The sequence below is a fragment of the Mesoplodon bidens genome (genome assembly GCF_964165515.1).
Source record: "Mesoplodon bidens genome assembly, chromosome: 17".
In the NCBI taxonomy this organism is placed as follows: Eukaryota; Metazoa; Chordata; class Mammalia; order Artiodactyla; family Ziphiidae; genus Mesoplodon; species Mesoplodon bidens.
Genome location: NC_138174.1, coordinates 46,182,641 through 46,202,830, shown reverse-complemented (window position 1 = coordinate 46,202,830; position 20,190 = coordinate 46,182,641). Strand labels below are relative to the sequence as shown.

Below are 20,190 nucleotides of genomic sequence, written 5' to 3'. Positions count from 1 at the left end.
TTAACATTGAGTTGCTTTCTGTGTTTAAAATATATACAAGTGACACCTTCTAGTAGTGGTAATTAGTTGTGCTGAAAAACCCACATATCCTGTTGCCTGATCTTTCTGATTGTGCCATGGAATGGAAAATGGGTATTTGAGGTCCAGTAGGGGCAATACTTTGGTACTACTTTTCTGTATTCTCAGTCCACAGCAGTAGTTCTCAGACCCAGCTAATCATCAGAAGCACCGGGGGAGATGTTAAAAAGCAGACTTCTGGGCCCTGCCCCAGTCCCAGTGAATCGAAATTTCTCAGGGTTGGGCCTTAGATTCTGAAGATCAGTCAAATTTGGAAGGCACAGCTCTTGTGATCTTGGACTTGTTATAGGCCACTCCATTCAATGATTCTAGTAGGTTTAAAAGTACTGCACATAAACCATCTCACATGCTGAATTTGCCATCCTCCCCATTAAAGCTGGCTTCTTCTCCTAGGTCCCTATATGATTAATGACATCGTCATCTTCAACAGGGGTAATATTTAATGGATACAATTCAACCAATTAGGATGTCAGCCTTCGCACTGGGGCAGGATCCTGAAGAAACTGTGGTTCCAGGTGTTACTTTTTTGTTGCCAGAAGATGGGGAGGTCTAGAAGATCTTACGAGAGAGACCAGGACAGACAGGATAGTGGTGGCAGAATGACACTTGTGGGCTGAGGGCAACATCTGTTTACAAGTGTTTGTGCAAATATTCTATTATTTTAACAACCAAAAGCAAGTGCATGCTCATTGATTGTCAGCCCTGCGCTGGTCCTGAGTATGGTCCAGATAATAAGGAGAAATTCATGAGAGGAGGATGTTAAAATATTTGAAAGTAATCAGCATGGAAGTGATGACTGAAGTCACAGGAGTACATAGGACGGCAGAGGATTATTTCTTTTCTGTATCACTTTTATTAGAGTCACAAGAATAGCTTGTTAAAAATGCAGATTCCTGGGCTTCATTCTAGACCTACTTAATCACGATCTCTGAGGGCAGGATTTAGAAACCTACATTTTCAACAAAAATCTTAGATGATTCTTACACTCACTAACATTTGAGAATCACCACTGAGGTGTAAGAACAGAGCAAAGGGCAGACAATGAGGGACACCTACATTCCAGGTCTAGAAGAAGATGACTGTATCAGCTAAGAAGACTAAAGAGCCATATGAGGGAGAATGGCGTCGCAAAGCAAAGAGAGGACAGAAAATTTCTAGAATATCTACAATATCTATAATGTCATGCCACAGATAGATCAGGGGACTGAGACGAGAATACTGACAATTAGGAAGTCACTGGTGATCGCTGAGGAAGGGCAGGGCTGAAGGAAGAGGGGAGAGAGCAGAAGGAATTAAGAACAGAGAGAATGGTTAAGTTTTGAAAGTTATGTATATTAACACACACACGCACACGCACGCTCGCGCTCATCTTTTGAAGAGGGACCACAGGGGAAAAAAAGTAAGTGAAGAGACTAAAAAATCCCTGGGTGAAAAAGACTCAAGGAAGATAAATTTAGATGATTTAATTGTAATAATGAAAAGATATATGATGGAATTGATGGTTTCGGGAAGTGGAAGTGACCTGCAATAAAGATAACGGGAAATAGGATAGATACAGAAAAATAAAAATACCGGGCAACAGGAATGAGGGCCTTGTTGATGTTCAACAACATGAATTTGTTATGCTTCCAAGCAGCAAAAGTAACAAATTTCCACAAGAAATTTTCAGTACGTTAACACAGAATCAAAGAATTTTCTCTCTTCTCCTCCCTTTCATTAAATGTTGATAGAGTAACTACCTGATTGTAAGATACTAGGCTAAAGGTGGGAGTGTCAAGAAAAGCCTGAAGGATGAATCTGGCAACAAAGCAATGGCCAGTGCTCGTGAATGTAGTGCTCAGATGGTTGATAAGGTCCAAGGCTGGGTTAGGAGGCAAAGTGGAGCCAGGAAGGGCTTGACAGATTGGAAATGCGAAGAGTTTATGAGTCTGGGACTCCTAATGAGTACAAATAAAGCACAGATTTACTGGGAATGAAAGGACTGGGAGAGCTGGAAGGACTGGGAGATCTGGAAGGACCGGTGATTAGCGTCAGAGAATGGAATTTTCAAGTTCAAGTGCTTTAAATTTCTTTCCCCCTCAAAGTTGCCCCTGAGAAATTCATTTTAATGTGGTTCACTTGTACAACAATGCTGATGGGGAAGGAGGGATTTACAGTGTGATTTGTAATAGCTCTTGACAGAAAAAATTATAGTCATTTATGAATTATCAAGGCACACCAGTAAGGGAAAAAGCTTAAACAATTATAATATTTGTTTGATGTGTAAACAGAATATAATTTATAAATAAGTCATTGTTTTTCTTCAGTGGTGGCTGGCATTTGGTGCACACACGCGCACACACACACATTCATATGACCTGGTATGTGAACCTTTAAAAAGATGGTTTAAGAATAAATTCTAGTATATTGTCCTGGATCCATGTAATTGAATTTTTTTCCAGAATGAACTATAACAAAGACATCTTGGTTTAAGCACTTGGCAAGGTTAGACACAGAGCTGTTACTACAATTAAAGTTAATGTTTTGCCCACGTAATGAATCAGCCCTTTGTATGGTAAATATATGTTCATATTACTAAAATAAAAATGTTAATTTCTATATAATTCTACATCAGAACCTCAAAAAATAAGAGACAGAATGACAATAATTAATGATAATTTATACATGTTAAGGGCAATTTCTGGTATTGTGTTTTGATTATGTCACATATTACCTATGAATACTGTTTGTTCCAACAGCCTCTTCGCTTTAAACCTTTATGAAACTATCACCCATCAACAATTTAATCATTCCTCATGTCCAGTCACATTACATAGTGTGCATCCATTAAATATGTAACACCAACTTCACAAGGAGTGACGTACCACATGAAATACACACAGACACACAGAGAAAATGAAGTCTCTCCCAAATTCTTTAACATTACAAAAAAGTAAGTTCTGTTGCCTATGTCAAGAAGTTAATTTTTCTCTAGACAATGTTACTTTCCTGCGGGTATTTTCCTGCTACCAACAAAAATAGCTTTAAGGACTGCCCAATCGCACAAGTGACAAAAGGTGGCCACAGTTACCTTCACAGAAAAGTGAGTCACTGACATCTTCCCCGCTCCTTCCTTTCCTTTCCTCCTATCTTTTCTCTGTGGTTCTCAGATTTCATTCTCTTTCATGTCTGTTTTTTTCTTTTGTTAGAGCAGTTTGGGGTTCACAGCAAAATTGAGCAAAAGTACAGAGAGCCCCATATCTTCTCTGCCTTCCCACAACCCCTCAGTCATCACCATTTGTTACAATTAATGCACCTACACTGACACACCATTATCACCAGAAGTCCACAGTTTACATTAGTGTTCACTCTTGGTGCTGTATATTCTATGGGTTTTGACAAATGTACACTCATCCCTTGGTATCCACAGGGGATTGGCTCCAGGACCCCCCATGGATACTAGTTTCCGAGGATGCTCAAGTCCCTTATATAAAATATGATGGTTGGGCTTCCTGGATGGCACAGTGGTTGGGAGTCCGCCTGCCAATGCAGGGGACACAGGTTCAAGCCCTGGTCTGGGAGGATCCCACGTGCCACGGAGCAACTAAGCCTGTGCACCACAACTACTAAGCCTGTGCTCTAGAGCCCGCGAGCCACAACTACTGAGCCTGCGTGCCACAACTACTGAAGCCTGCATACCTGGAGCCTGTGCTCCGCAACGGGAGAGGCCACTGCAGTGAGAGGCCCGTGCACCGCCATGAAGAGTGGCCCCCACTCACTGCAACTAGAGAGAGCCCGCGTGCAGCAACGAAGACCAAACACAGCCAAAAATAAATAAATAAATTAAAAGAAAATATATGATGGCATAGTATTTGCATATGACCAACATATATCCTCCCATATACTTTAAATCATCTCTAGATTACTTATAATACCTAATACAATGTAAATACTGTGTAAATAATTGCAAATACAATATAAATACTATGTAAATAGTTGCAAAGGCAATGTAAATACTATGTAAATAGTTGCTGGTGTGAGCAAATTCAAGTTTTGCTTCTTAGAACTTTCCGGACTTTTTCCTGAATATTTTTGATCTGCAGTTGGTTGAATCCGTGAATGCGGAATCTATGGATATGGAGGACCAACTGTAATCCCATGTATCCACTGTTTATATCATAAAGAATAGTTTCACAGCCCTAAAAATCCCCTGTAGCTCTGTCTATTATTTCCTGGCAACCACTGATCTTGTTACTGTCTCCATAAGTTTCGCCTTTTCCAGAATGTCATATAGTTGGAACCATACAGTATGTAGTCTTTTCAGAAAGTCTTTGTTTTTAAAAGTTACTGTTTCTCCTTCTGCCTTGCTTTTCTGTTTTTTTTTCTGTATTAAATGTTACAAAACAATCTGTCTTCAAAACTAAAAGTAATCCACTCATTTGATCAAATTTCAATAAAACATTTTATTTGGAACTTAATATTTTACAAATGAGACAATGAGGCACAGAGGGGTTAAACAACTTATCCAACTTTATACAACTTGTAAGTTACCAAAAATGAGATTTTAACCCAGTGTGTCTGGCTCCAGTATCACGTGCTTTGCCAATATTCACCATTGCCTCTTGATAACAGAAAAGAAAGCAGTATTATGTAAGACTAGCCCAAAATGTGAAGAGATAAGAATTCCTTTCCCTTACCCTTTATTCCCAAAATAAAGAACGTGGACTAAAAGCTTGCATGTATATGCACACAGACAAACAGTAAAGAAATGTGGCCAATTTACCACAAAGAAATATGTTTCATAGCCATTCTTCCATGCTAAAAATATCTGATTGCTTCTACCCGGGCACCTCTGTTCATGTGGGACTTTCAAGCTACAGCCACTTTCCTTGCTGCTTTGGTCACTTTCAGAAGATATACAAGAACCATGGCATTAATTTTATGTCTTTCTTGTGCCCATTTGGCTAGAACTACAGGCAGTAATAGTCGCTATCCTCTTTCCTGCTTTACTTTCTTTATACAACTTAAGTTCTAATTGAGAATATATTTTACTTGGAACAAATCCTTGTTTCTCCTCCCAGTAGAACATAAGCTCCAAAGGGCAGGAATTTTTGTCTGTTTTATCCACTGATTATTCCCAGAGCTTAGAACAATGCCCAGCACATAGTAGGTGTTCAATAAACATTTACTGTAAGACTGAATTTCACATAAATACTACCTAACATTTGACAAAGTCACTTAGTTTATTTCTTTTTTTCCTTTTAAAATTTTTTAAAAATTAATTTATTAATTTATTTATTTTTGGCTGTGTTGGGTCTTCATTGCTGAGCGCGGGCTTTCTCTAGTCGTGGGGAGCAGGGGCTACTCTTTTTTTTTTTTTTTTTTTTTTTGCGGTATGCGGGCCTCTCACTGTTGTGGCCTCTCCCGTTGCGGAGCACAGGCTCTGGACGCGCAGGCTCAGCGGCCACATGGGCCCAGCCGCTTCGTGGCACGTGGGATCTTCCCAGACCGGAGCACGAACCGGCGTCCCCTGCATCGGCAGGTGGAATCTCAACCACTGTGCCACGAGGGAAGCCCAGGGGCTACTCTTCATTGCGGTGGCTTCTCTTGCTGTGGAGCATGGGCTCTAGGCGTGCAGGGCTTCAGTAGTTGTGGCATGCGGGCTCAGTAGTTGTGGCTCATGGGCTCTAGTGCGCAGGCTCAGTGGTTGTGGCGCACGGGCTTAGTGGTCGGTGGCATTTGGGATCTTCCTGGACCAGAGCTAGAACCCATGTTCCCTGCGTTGGCAGGCGGATTCTTAACCATTGCACTATTTAGGAAGTCCCTAAATAGTTTATTTCTTAGGCTGAGTTAAATGACATGGAATAGACTAAAACATTTTACAATAATATTATCTTTATAAATTTTTCTTATATAGTCCTTTCTTGTGTGAAGAGCCATAGGGATACAAATTTATTTGGGGGAAAATAACATGGTTTCTATAATGGAAAATCCTGCTATTTATTGGAGTTTGTCAAGAATAATGTCTGTGATTTAGTGATAAAAATGTTAAAACATGGATATGAGGCCTTCAAAAAAACTCAATAAAGTGTAAAACAAGATTTATTTTAAGAAGGGAACCACCATGGAATGAGAGGGTTGCCTTTTTGTGAAGATGAAGCCTGAATATTTCCCTAGATAAAGAAGGAAAATAGTGGGGTTCTCTGAGTCATGGTCATACATATGTATTATAAATAATTTGGAGGAGAGTTACAGACTGAAATTATTCATATTTGTAAATGGTACTAATTCCAACCAATGGGAGAAACCACAGTAAATTTGTTCAAGATTGTTCAAGGGGCAGTCTTGAACAAATTGAAAAAACAGATTGAAAAGGGGCAGGACAAAAATATGGAAATGTATTAACAATTGCTTCACCATGACACTATTAATTCAAAATGAGAGATTAGATTAGATTAGCATTGCTCCTGGAGATGGTGGATACATACAACTGGGAAGCATTACAGGTTTTTATACGACCGTCACATCAGATGACTCCCTATCTCTCTAACATGCTTTACTCATTCTTACTTTTTCCCCTTTCCTCTCTTTTCAACCCCTAAACTGATTTCTCAAGAAGGCTTCCATAAGGAGAAAAAAATGTGTTGCATATCTGTCCAGATGAGTGTTTTCACTTTGTGGGTTGCAACCAGTATTAAAAAAAAGAAAAAAGAAACAGAACAGAATAGCAACGAATAGAAGGCGCTACACATGGTAAGTGTATTCACTGTGTTGGGAAAATCATTTCAGATACACACACATACCTACACACAAACACACACACACACACACACACAAGCAAATACACATACATACGTATGTACGGGGTTGCTGTGTAATATGCACTTCTTACTACAGGTCATGGTCAAAAAAATATGAAAGCTATTTGTCCAGGTGGTAGTTACATCTTTAATTATAAAGGACCAGATTTATATTCAAATCAGTCCAAATCCAAATCAGTCTCAGGTCAACTTTGTAGCCAGTTTTCTGAGGGCTTGATCACTAGGTGAAAATTTTAGATCTGAAGAGTGAAGGGACCATGTGTTACAGTACTAAGTATGTTAACGAGGCCAACAGCATATCCATCAGGAACCTGAATGAACTGAATAGACTTTGCATTTGAGTCATTTTTCTGATTCTCTGATTCTTCTCTGGTACACTTGGCAATCTAATGAAGTCCACTCAGTCACAAGAACTTCTTTCAGGCCTCAGGAAGCCTGGGAAGCTGGTAAACTCATGGGTCTCACACTCTGAAGATTTCAGTTAGCCCAAGGAACATTTCTATGGTTTCACACCATAGTACCACTAGTATTAAGTAAGCACTCAAAATTGCTAGCCTTTATTATTATTATCTATTCACATAATTTGATTTTAATAAAGTAGTTACTTAAATATTTGTAATAAGGACTATGTTATCAGTGCTGTTAAATAATGTTTATCTTAATTATCTTATTACATATTATTATTGCTTAACTCTTGCTTTTCTATATAATGATTCAACAAATTAGTTGAATTTTGTCAGTAATTCATGTTCTCTAATTTAAACTGAACAATCCTGGTTAATTTGAAGTTTTTATTAGTTTTAAAATATGCAGTTTTACACACTTCTCCTAAAATGCTAAGTTTGTATGCAATTAAATATACATTTTCATTTGAGAAGAGCAACTGACTACTCTTTAGAATTGCAGTTTTAATACCATGTACCTCTTCATAGAAATTAATTATCATGAACAAATCTTACTATATTGTGTTAAAATTCATTTGGATAGTTCACTCTGAATATTTCCATATAGGCAAAATAAGCATAACTTACTCCAATACTGGAACTACTATTTCTTTTAAAAAATGCCACCTTTATTAATAAAACACTTATTTCATCAATACCATGGCCAGGTGAAAAATAATGACATATAGGACAAAAACCAACCAAACAACAAAACTGTCAGCATTTACTGAGTGATTAACATGTCAGCGTGCTAAATGCTTATCTTAGATTGGGTTATCTCTAATTCTTGGGGCAAACATATATACAGTATTATTATTCCCACCTTACAGGTTGAAAACTTGAGGCTTACAGAGGATAAATAACTTGCCTAGAGTCATGTAAGCCAGTCTGCCTTACTTGAAAGCCCATGGCTTTCATAATCCAATGGTAAGTGAATATAGCAACATTTAAGTGCTACAGACATGTAAGAGGTTCTTAACCTTTATTATATCTTTTTATTACTCATCTTAGCTCTTGGTTTTATCCCCCTTTCACCCTAAAACAAAACAAAGCAAAAGAAAAAACTCCCAGGTGTTTTCAATAAAGGTTGATGATTCTACGGATCCCATGCCATTGGAGTATTTTTTTCATGGTGGTGGTGGTGGGTAGAGATGATATATACTGACTTCTGGTTCCATGTATAACAGAAAGCATGTGGTAGAGTCTGTGATACGATAAGGTTTTCTTTTTTTCTTTGATTAGCAGCTCTGATTTCACTGTCATTCTTTGGCCTTCTGGGTTGGGATCTCCACTCTGCTTCAAGTTCATTCTAGTATACCTCAATACTTTAATATACTTTGTCCCATAAAAACCCCAAACTAATCCTTCAACAAATGTCTATTTACTACCTACTAGAAACAAGAACTGTACTAAATGGGAGAAATACCCAGACCAATAAAAACAGAGTCCCTCCCCTTATAAAGCTTATAGGCAGCCATGTCAACAATTATGTGTGTGTGTGTATGTGTGTATATATAGGTATATTTGGTATCATGAGGATACATATGTCATTTTTACCTGGGGTTCAGAAAAGGCTTAAAAGAGTAGGTGATTACTTGAAATTGATCTTGAAAGACAAGTATCTGTGATTTAGACAAGCGTGTGCTGGGCAGACACCAGAATGTGCAAAAGCATGGAGACACAGAATAGCGTAGAGTGCTTGGAGAATTACAAGTAAAGGACAAGTAGTTACATATGGCGGGAGCATGGTGTAGTGAGTGTGTGTGTGTGTGTATATGTGTATGTGTGTGTGTGTGTGTGTGTGTGTGTGATGTAAGATGAAACTGGGTAGGTGGGCAGGGGCTGGATAATGGACGGTCTTATATATCATTATTCTTAGGAAACAAACAACTCTGACTGTGGGAGAAACAAAATCAGATTTATATTTAGAAACAGCACTCTGGCAACAAGGTGGAGGGCTTAAAGAATAGAGTAAGGCAGAACAGATGGTCACCAAAATAATTCAGATGAGAGATGGATGGTTGTACCCAGTCAGTACCACTAAAGCAGGAGGTTGAGTAGAGAGACGTCCCGAGATGATGTGAAGAGAGTGGGGAGGACCTGGTATTTGCTGAATACGCCTTCTGTACTCTTTGAATTATGATCATATACACTTAGCCCATACACAACTGACTTAGTAAAAAAAAGGTTAAAACAAAAAGATTTATTGCGGGTGGTAGCTGAAGCCACGGAACAAGATGAGGTAAGACGCGCATCTTAGTAAGAAGAAAACAGTGCCAGGACAGAACTCGGGGGCACGCTGACAAGTTACGGAACAGAGGAACAAAAGGAAATGAAGGGGACTGAGAAGTAGGAGGATAACGAAGTGGTGGGGCAGGAGCAAAAGACACATTACCTGGCGGAGGAGGAGGCTGCACGCAAGGGCCTGGGGAAGGGAGGGTAACAGAAAATGAGGACGACAAGTAGGTTAGGGTCAAATTGGTCTTCTAGGCCGTGCTAAAGAATCTGGACATTGGGAGGCAATGGACATTTTAAAATAGGAAATCATGGTCTACAGTAGGGAGGACAGTTCTGGTTGGAAGAAAGACTTGTGATGGACTGATGAATTAAACTGCATTTGTTAAATTTAAAAAATTGTAGGCAACACTGTACCTCATCCAAGTGTTTACCTTTTAAGCCTTGTATTTCTAATGGTGAAATAAAAGCACCGTTCTTTATTAAAGGAATTTTATGTATCGACAAGTTTTCAGGGAAACACCTTGGGAGGCAATGGGACCCAATACATCACACTATTTTTCACCTTTCCTATGAAATGAAAACGGAAAGGTTTTCATAGGAAAGGTCATGCTTGCACATGCTTGCACATGAAAAAATTCAGTCTTAGCTGTTTATACTGTGATCTCAATTGAGCTCTGAGTATGGATAATCCTTCATAGGTTGGGTTTAGCCACCAATTAAAGTGTCTTCATAAAGATTACAATGTGATTTGGCATTGAAACAAAGTCTGTGTTAGAAGAAAAGCATAGAGAAAAAGTTGTGTCATGTATGATAAAAATCACTGCCTAAAGACTAAAGGAATGTTTGCCTAAAATTAAAGTGATAATAAAGTATTGTATCACAGTTTAACTGGCAGCATCACCCGCTTTTACTCTTTCGTACATAAAAGAGTGGAGTTTTTTTTCGTGCCAATGGAATGCTAGAAATATGGTGGGAAAGGCTGACCTTGAAGTTTTAGGGCTGGGGTTGGCATGTGAATATTCTCCTTTAAAACGCTGAGGCGGGGCTGTAGCAGTCGTGTGTACTATAGACTCCTTCCAAGGGACTGGGCTCACTGAGGATGCTGGCAGAACACTCCCTGCAATGACTAGGCTCAGGTAACTCGAAGGACAGAGGCAAATGTTTTACTCATCTAGATACTTATGTTTACTATGTTTGTGGAAATCATGTTTCCCAAGGTCACCAGTAGATACTAAAACACACAGGCAAGTATTACAAAGACTCCATAAAGCACGAACTCCTTCCGCCACATCATTTTTCCTTGTCTGAGCGTACATTAGATACCCTTCCTATTTCCTTTTCTCAGTCTTGAAGCTTTCAAATCACATGTTATGTTTTTAGATGCTTCTGAATTTTTCCTATAGCAAATCCCTTTACTGGTATCCTGTAACACGTCCATATTCCTTTAATATACTTGCTCTGGATAATGAAATGGAGAAGGTGAGGAAGAAAGAGAGAGAGAGAGAGAGGGAATACCACATGCACGCAGTAACTAATTCAAACTACAGAGGAGGAATATTAACTGAAAGGACCTCTTCCATCCATCCTAGAACCTCAGTACCTCCTCTACAATAATAACCAACATCAATGATTTCTTTTGGAGTGCATCACTCCAAGTATCTCCATGCATACATCATGAGCACATTTAGGTGTGTATGTATGGGTCTCCAAGTATATGTATGTATATACTTACTTGGCAGTTAGATTTTGGGTACAAACAATAGTGTTGGAATGTAACCCTTGTTTATAGATACATTAGAAACAATTTTACCACTTATTTTCATAATCTTTATAAATCTACCTATGTTTGGTGGATGGGTTAGGTCAATGATCGAGCTAATGAATCAACATTTATTTTATACCTATTATGAGTTCGATAATGCGTTGGCTGCCAAATCTATGCCTTTGAAAAATCTTATGTGAGTTGGAATAAATCCCAACAATTAAAAAATACATATGGTGAAAATTAGTTCCTTGCTTCTACTCCCAATCCCAGTGGTACCACTGCTTGATGTCAGAGAGACAGACATGGATGGTCCTGGAGGCTCACTTCCTATTCTACTAGAATAGGCTGATAGGCGATAAGTTCTAGAGGTTCCCTCTTCCACTGTTACACAGTCACCTAGATGCTCCCTACCCTCTTTCACTTTAAATGTGCACAGTGTTTGAGGATCTGTATCAGATCCCTTTATGTGGTGCATCCAGACCTTCTCTGCTACGCCTAAGCATACCTATCTGTGGGAAGATAACTTGGATGATGGTGTATGCTCTGTTAATTCTTTGATTTTAAATTTATCAAATAAAGCTGATTTTATATTGATAATGCGTGAATAGTGGTACTGGTGTGCCCCTGGCATGACAGTTGTATGTTTTCTAAACTTTTTCTCTACTTTTTTTTTTCTTTTTTTGTGGTACGCGGGCCTCTCAGTGTTGTGGCCTCTCCCGTTGCAGAGCACAGGCTCCAGACGCGCAGGCTCAGTGGCCATGGCTCACGGGCCCAGTGGCCATGGCTCACGGGCCCAGCCGCTCTGTGGCCTGTGGGATCTTCCTGGACTGGGGCACGAACCCATGTCCGCTGCATCGGCAGGTGGACTCTCAACCACTGAGCCACCAGAGAAGCCCTTTCTCTACGTTTTAACAGAAACACAACCCTACCCCCTACACACACACTCACATACACACACACACATTAAAACCCAAATGGAGGAACACAATATTATTCTGCAATCTTACTTTTAAAAAAATTTATCAAGATAGTATGAATGTCCTTTAAAGTTAGTACATATAGATCTACTTTATTCTACCTATGCATCTTGAAGTCTCTCTTAAATCTAGCAATCTAAAGGAAACCATAAAGAAGACAAAAAGACAACCCTCAGAATGGGAGACAATATTTGCAAATGAAACAACAGACAAAGGATTGATCTCCAAAATATACAAACAGCTCATGGATATACAAACAGCTCAATATCAAAAAAACAAACAATCCAGTTAAAAAACGGGCAGAAGACCTAAGTATACATTTCACCAAGGAAGGCATACAGATGGCCAAAAGGCACATGAAAAGATGCTCAACGTCACTAATTATTAGAGAAATGCAAATCAAAACTACAACGAGGTATCACCTCACGCTGGTCAGAATGGCCATCATCAAAAAATCTAGAAACAACATTCTTGGTGCTGCTTGTGTGCTCGTTCGGTGCGGACCTGGTACCTCTTTTGGGAAGCGGCAGCGGAGGAGGCTCTGGCGCTCGCCATGGCCGATGAAAAGCCCAAGGAAGGAGTCAAGACTGAGAACAACGATCATATTAATTTGAAGGTGGCGGGGGAGGATGGTTCCATGGTGCAGTTGAAGATTAAGAGGCATACACCACTTAGTAAACTAATGAAAGCCTATTGTGAACGACAGGGTTTGTCAATGAGGCAGATGAGATTCCGATTTGACAGGCAGCCAATCAATGAAACAGACACACCTACACAGCTAGAAATGGAGGCTGAAGATACAATTGATGTGTTCCAGCAGCAGACAGGAAGTGTCTACTAAAAAGGGAACCTGCGGGGCTTCCCTGGTGGCGCAGTGGTTGAGAGTCCGCCTGCCGATGCAGGGGACACAGGTTCGTGCCCTGGTCCGAGAAGATCCCACATACTGCGGAGCGGCTGGGCCCGTGAGCCATGGCCGCTGAGCCTGCGCGTCCGGAGCCTGTGCTCCGCAACGGGAGAGGCCACAACAGTGAGAGGCCTCCATACCGCCAAAAAAAAAAAAAAAAAAAAAAGGGAACCTGTTACTTTACTCTAGAGTTTTGTTCCTCCAGACCAAGAAGACATTCTCAATTAGAAAACAGCAATTTGGTTCCACTATATCCTGGCTACTACAGTATAGTTTCTCTATTCTTTCATTTTCCCCTTCCCCATTCCTTTATTTTTATACATAAAGTAACTGGTATACGTGCACAAGCATATTGCATTTTTTTTAAACTAAATGGCCAATGGTATGTTTTGACTGACATCAAATGGAGATGGAATGGGGAAAAATACTGGTTCTGTGAAGATACCCCCTTTTCTCCATTAGTGTCATGCTCATCCGCTCTTATCTTTATATTCCAGTAAGTTATTTTGCTCTCACTGTTTAACAAAAAAAGAACAACATAAAAATTCTTGCATACCTTGTTCGACTGGAGAATTTTAATGTTTTTCATTTATCATTGTAAAACCAAGGACAATTTTATAAGTTTTTTGTACGTAGCTGTTACATGTAGGGCAATCTGTCTTTAAGTAGGGATAAATTACTCTAAAATAAATGAATCCTAGATAGTTTTCCCTTCAAGTCAAGCATCTGTTTGTTTAAATAAACTTGTTTTAAAAAAAATCTAGAAACAATAAATGCTTGAAAGGGTGTGGTGAAAAGGGAACCCTCCTGCACTGTTGGTGGGAATGTAAATTGATACAACCACTATGTAAAACAGTATTGAGGTTCCTTAAAAAACTAAAAATAGAACTACCATATGACCCAGCATACCCACTAAAGGGTATATACCCTGAGAAAACCATTATTCAAAAAGAGTCATGTACCAAAATGTTCATTGCAGCACTGTTTACAATAGCCAGGACATGGAACCAACCTAAATATCCATTGACAGACGAGTGGATAAAGAAGATGTGGCACATATATTCAATGGAATATTACTCAGCCATAAAAAGAAATGAAACTGAGTTATTTGTAGTGAGGTGGATGGACCTAGAGTCTGTCATACAGAGTGAAGTAAGTCAGAAAGAGAAAAACAAAATATTGTATGCTAACGCATATATATGGAATCTAAAAAAAAAAATGGTACTGCTGAACCTAGTTGCAGGGCAGGAATAGAGATAGACATAGAGAATGGACTTGAGGACATGGGGTGGTAGGACGAAGCTGGGGCGAAGTGAGAGTAGCACCGACATATATACACGACCGGATGTAAAATAGTTGGTTGGTGGGAAGCAGCCGCATAGCACAGGGAGATCGGCTCGGTGCTTTGTGACCACCTAGAGGGGTGGGACAGGGAGGGTGGGAGGGAGGCTCAAGAGGGAGAGGACATGGGGACATGTGTATGCATATGGCTGATTCGTTTTGTTGTGCAACAGAAACTAACACAGTATTGCGAAGCAATTGTACTCCGATAAAGATCTATTAAAAAAAATCTAGCAATCTAAAGTTTTGTAACAAATTACCTGAATTGCATTAAGTGCCTCCTAGGTACAAAATTCCAGGCAACTCAATCCATTTGGTCACTTGAGATTGTGCATGTCCTTTTCTAAATAAGTTTTCTAAAATTAAGTTAGCTATAACAGATAAATCTGTAAGTGCTTACACTAGAGGACAAGGCCTTTGTGAAAAAGGGTGTATACCCTAAGAGGGCAAGACCATGCCTCCTTTGTTTATCAGTGGTTGAATATAGTGGGAGTTTGATAAATATTTATTGAATGACTAGAAAGAGAAAGAGCAAGAATCTGGAGTAAGGAGGTGAAGGAAGACCAATTCTTGTTGGTGGTGATGTGGCATACTTTATGATTTAGCCTAGATTTTCTACTGTTTAATAAACTCCACATCAACACTCTTAACTAACTTGGTGGTTTCTTGAGAATTAGGTGGGCATATACATACGCACAAAAAAGGAAGCCAATTAACTTTCTTCTCTTTTACACTGGGCCAACTAATGAAGCAATGGTCTGAAGACACTGGACATCAAGCATTGAAGGACAGTGACCCCTGAGACACGGGAAACAAAGTGAGCCCAGCCTCACAACTGCCCCAGTTTACTGCATGGAGAGAGTTTCCAGGCCATGGTGTAGGGAGGGAGAATCAAGGCAGAGCCTGCCAAACTCCTTGAATTAAGGAGCTGCTGCTAGAAGAAGAACTTAAGGTGGCTACAGTTCACATGGTAGAGTGCTGAATAAAAGAGCTGCACAGAGAAAGAACACTAAAATTTGAGTATTCACATGGGCACTGAACAGTGCATGTGTGTAAAGAAGCTACGAGAGACTGAGACAGAACCACTGAAAAGATTAGGAGGAACCATCTCTGAAGATCACACAGGCCAGGAATTGTACTGTTCCCACCAGCCAAAGTAAGAAACCTACTAATTCACAGGACATGGGGTATAGTAACTAAAAGACTTTGGTCTCAGCAGTAGGGAAAAAACTTAGTCAATGCTGAACACTTCTTTGTTTATAAAAGCAAGACTTGAAAGGACCAAACATTTTCCAAGAAACTTAATCATGTCTGAGAAAAAAGCTTACAAAAACTTATAGGCATGCAAAGAAGCAGGACAATATGCTACATAATGAGGTAAATCAATATAGCTGAAACCAATCAAGAAATGACACAATAACAGAATTACTAGATAAGGATAACAAAACAGTTATTGAAACTGTATTTCATATGCTCAAGAAAATAAAGTTTGAAAATAAAGTTAAATAGAAACCTGGAAGATATAAAAGAGATCCAAATTGAACTTCTAGAAATGAAAACTATAATATCTGAGATGAAAAACAGAGCGGACTGGATTAACAGCAGATTACATATTGGAGAAGAAAACCTTAGTGGAATTGAAGACTTAGTAAGAGAAACTATTAAAAAGGAAAGGTTAAAAAAAAAAAAAAAGGCTGCAAAAATTGAACAGAACATCATTTGTTCTATTGTAGGACAACTTCAAGCAGCCAAATATATGTGTAATGGAGTCTCCAAAGGGATGAGAGAGGGTAGGACAGAAAAAACATTTGAAGAAAGAATAGCTGAAACATTTCCAAATTTGATGATCTTACGGAGAAAAGAAGTTTGACAAATCTCAAGCACAAGAAACATGAAGAAAACAACAGCAAGCCACATCTTAATCAAATTGCTTAAAGCTAGTGAAAAAAAGAAAATCTTAAAGCAGCTAGAAAAATAAGACACATTACCTAGAGAGGAACAAAGGTACAGATGACAGCATATTTCTTGGTAAAAACAATATAAACTAGAAGAGAGTGGAGCAACACCTTTCAAGTACTGAAAAAGAGAGAGAGAGGGAAAAAAAGTCAACCTTGAATTCTTTACCTAGGAAAAATATCTCTCAAAAACAAAGATGAAAACAAACAAACAAACATAACAAAGATGAACCCAGCAATTCTTAGGTGTATACTCAAAAAAAATTAAAATAGGTAGTTAAGTATAGGGTGGTTGTCCTTGAATGTTCATAGCAGCACTATTCACAGCCCAAAGATGGTAATGACCCAAATGACCATCAACGGATGAATGGATAAACAAAATGTGATATATCTGGAAATCTGCTACAAGAGTAGACTTCAGGTGCTTGAGATTATACTACATATACCTTTAACTTATCACCACCCAGTTTCATGTCATATTTTACTACCTCATGTGTAGTATTATATGTATAGTACATTATACATTATACATAGTATTGTACAGTATTATGTATGGTACATTATAGTGAGATGCTCACACCACACACACACACAAACACACACACACAAGGTAAGTATGTGAAGAGATAGGTATGTTAATTAGCTTGACTGTAGTAATCAACTTATTATATATATATATATATATATATATATATCATCATCATGCTGTACACCTTAAACATATACAATTTTTATTAAAAAATAATTAAAAAGTAAAATGAAAAAATCAAAAATAAAAATTCAAGTTGCAAAACAAACAAAAACTCCCAAAGGTGAAGGCCAAGAAACTTAAGAAAAGACACATAACTTCAACTTCATCAAAATTAAAAACTTTTGGGGCTTCCCTGGTGGCGCAGTGGTTGAGAGTCCGCCTGCCGATGCAGGGGACACAGGTTCGTGTCCTGGTCTGGGAAGATCCCACATGCCGCGGAGCGGCTAGGCCTGTGAGCCATGGCAGCTGAGCCTGTGCATCCGGAGCCTGTGCTCCGCAACGGGAGAGGCCGCAACAGTGAGAGGCCCGCGTACCGTAAAACAAAACAAAACAAAACAAAACAAACAAAAAATAAAAATAAAAATAAAAATGGGCAAAGAACTCCAGCAGACATTTCTCCAAAGAAGATATACAAATGGCCAATAAGAACACAAAATAATGCTTAATGTCATTAGTTATAAGGTTAATGCAAATAGAAATCACTACAAGACACCACTTCACACCCACTAGGATGGCTAGAATTTAGAAAAACACAAAAAAAAAACAAAAAATGAGCATTGGCGAGGATGTGAGAAATTGGAACCCTGGACGTTGCTGATGGGAATGTAAAATGGTGCAGTTGCTGTGAAAAAGTTTCGTGGTTCCTCAAAAAGTTAAACAGAATTATTGTGTGATCCAGCAATTCCACTACTTAGGTATACATCTATAAGAACTGAAAACACATGTTCAAACAAACAAAAAAACTGTACATGAATGCTCATAGTAGCACTATTTACAGTAACCAAATGATGGAAACAATAAATGTCCATTAACTGATGAACAAAATGTGATATATTTGTACAATGGAATATTATTCAGTCATAAAAAGGGATAAAGTGCTGACAGATGGTGCAACATGAATGAACCTTGAAAATATTACACTAAATGAGAGAAGCCAGACACAAAAGGTCACATATTGTATGATTCCACTTATATGAAGTATGTAGAACAGGCAAATCCATAGAGACAGAAAGCACATTAGTGGTTTCCAGGGGCTGGAGGGAGAGGAGATTGGGGAGTGAGTGTTTAGTGTGTACAGGGTTTCCTTCTGGGTGATGGGAATGTTCTCTCACTAAATAGTGGTGAGGGTTGTACATTACAAACACAACAAAAGCCACTGAACAGTACAATTTAAAATGGTTAAAATGGTGAATTTTATGTTATGTGAATTTTACTCCAATAAAAAAGAGTGAACCCTTCCAGTTTATTTGGCCGTAGTAGCATAACAAGAGAAATATGTTTTAAACTTTACTTTTGTTAAGGATAGAAATGTAAAAAAAAAAAAAAGAGAGAGAGAAAAAACCAAACAACAAAACAACAAAAAGGTAAAATAACTTTTTGTAACATACAGAAGTGAAAAGAACTCATCACCAGCAGACCTGCTCTATAAGTATTATTAAAAGAAGTAGATGAATCAGAAGCAGTATGATGCCAGGTAGAAATCTGGATTTACACAAAGGAATAAAGAACACAGGTCATGGTAACTATTGGTTAAATGTAACACATTTTCTTCATATTATTATACTTCTTTAAAAGATAAAGTAAAAATGATAGCAATTTAATGTGAGGCTTATACATGTATAAATAGAAAATGTGACAATGGGCACACAAAGGCTGGGTGGGGACACAGGAAGGTACATATTATGGTATGGTTTTTACACTATGCGTGGGGTAGTAACGTATGACATGAAACTGGGTGGTGATAAGTTAAAGATATATACAGTATAATCTCAAGCAACCACTGTAATAACAGAGAGCTACTACCAATCAGCCAACAATGAGATACAGTGGAATGATAAAAAATATTCAGTTAATCCAAAAGAAGGCAAGGAAATAAAAGGGACGGGGGAAGGATAGCTGGGACAAATAAAAAACAAGTAGCAAGATAACAGACTTAAAAATAACCATAACAATAAACACATTAAACGTAAACGTCCTCAAAACCCCAGTGAAAAGTCGTATTTTGTCAGACTGGATAAAAAAGCAAGATACAATCATATATGTTGCCTATAAGACAACCGTAAGACAAAAACAAGTTAAAAGTTAAAGTTAAAAACACATACCCTGTTAACACTAGTCAAAAGATGTGAAACTTTAAAATAAAAACTAAAAAATAACACCACTAAGATAAATTAAAGAAGACCTAAATAAATGGAAAGATATAATGGGTTCATGGTCATAATATTCATATTATTAAGATGTCAATTTTCCTCATTTCATCCACAGACTCAATGCAATCCCAATCAAAATCACAGAGAGCTTTTTTTTGTAAAAATGATTATAGAATTCATATGGAAATGAAAAGGACACAGAATAGCCAAAAATTTTGAATCTGAACGGAGTTGGAGGACCAGTGCCACTTAATTTCAAGACACTATAAAGCTACAGTAATCAAGATGGTGTGGTACTGTCATAAAGACAAAGAGATAATTGGAACAGACAAGAGAGTCCAGAAACAGACTCACACAGATTTTTAAACTGATTTTCAACAAGGGTCTTTTTTCAACAAATGATATTAGAACAATTTGGTTTTACTATGCAAATAAATGAAGTTCAATCTATATCTTACACACTTTACAAACATTAAAAGTGGATCACAGGGCTTCCCTGGTGGCGCAGTGGTTGAGAGTCTGCCTGCCGATACAGGGGACATGGGTTTGTGCCCCGGTCCGGGAAGATCCCACATGCCGCGGAGCGGCTGGGCCTGTGAGCCATGGCCGCTGAGCCTGCACGTCCGGAGCCTGTGCTCCACAACGAGAGAGGGCACAACAGTGAGAGGCCCGCATACCGCAAAAAAAAAAAAGGATCACAAACTTAAAACTATGAAAGATCCACATGAAAACACAGATAAAAACACTGTGACCCTGAGTTAGGTAAAGGTATTTTAGATACAACACCC

General features: G+C 38.6%; 2 protein-coding genes across 4 annotated transcripts in view; one reads left to right on the top strand and one right to left on the bottom strand.

The window, feature by feature from the left end:
• The window catches only part of PIBF1 (progesterone immunomodulatory binding factor 1), a 198,721-nt gene that overhangs the window by 42,715 nt on the left and 135,816 nt on the right, over window positions 1–20,190 (bottom strand). The window lies entirely within an intron of this gene.
• Window positions 12,733–13,809, top strand: LOC308604975 (small ubiquitin-related modifier 2-like). Its single transcript, XM_081214609.1, has one exon. It carries the CDS (start codon window positions 12,855–12,857, stop codon window positions 13,140–13,142), a length of 288 nt encoding a protein of 95 aa, XP_081070735.1. The 5' UTR covers window positions 12,733–12,854; the 3' UTR covers window positions 13,143–13,809.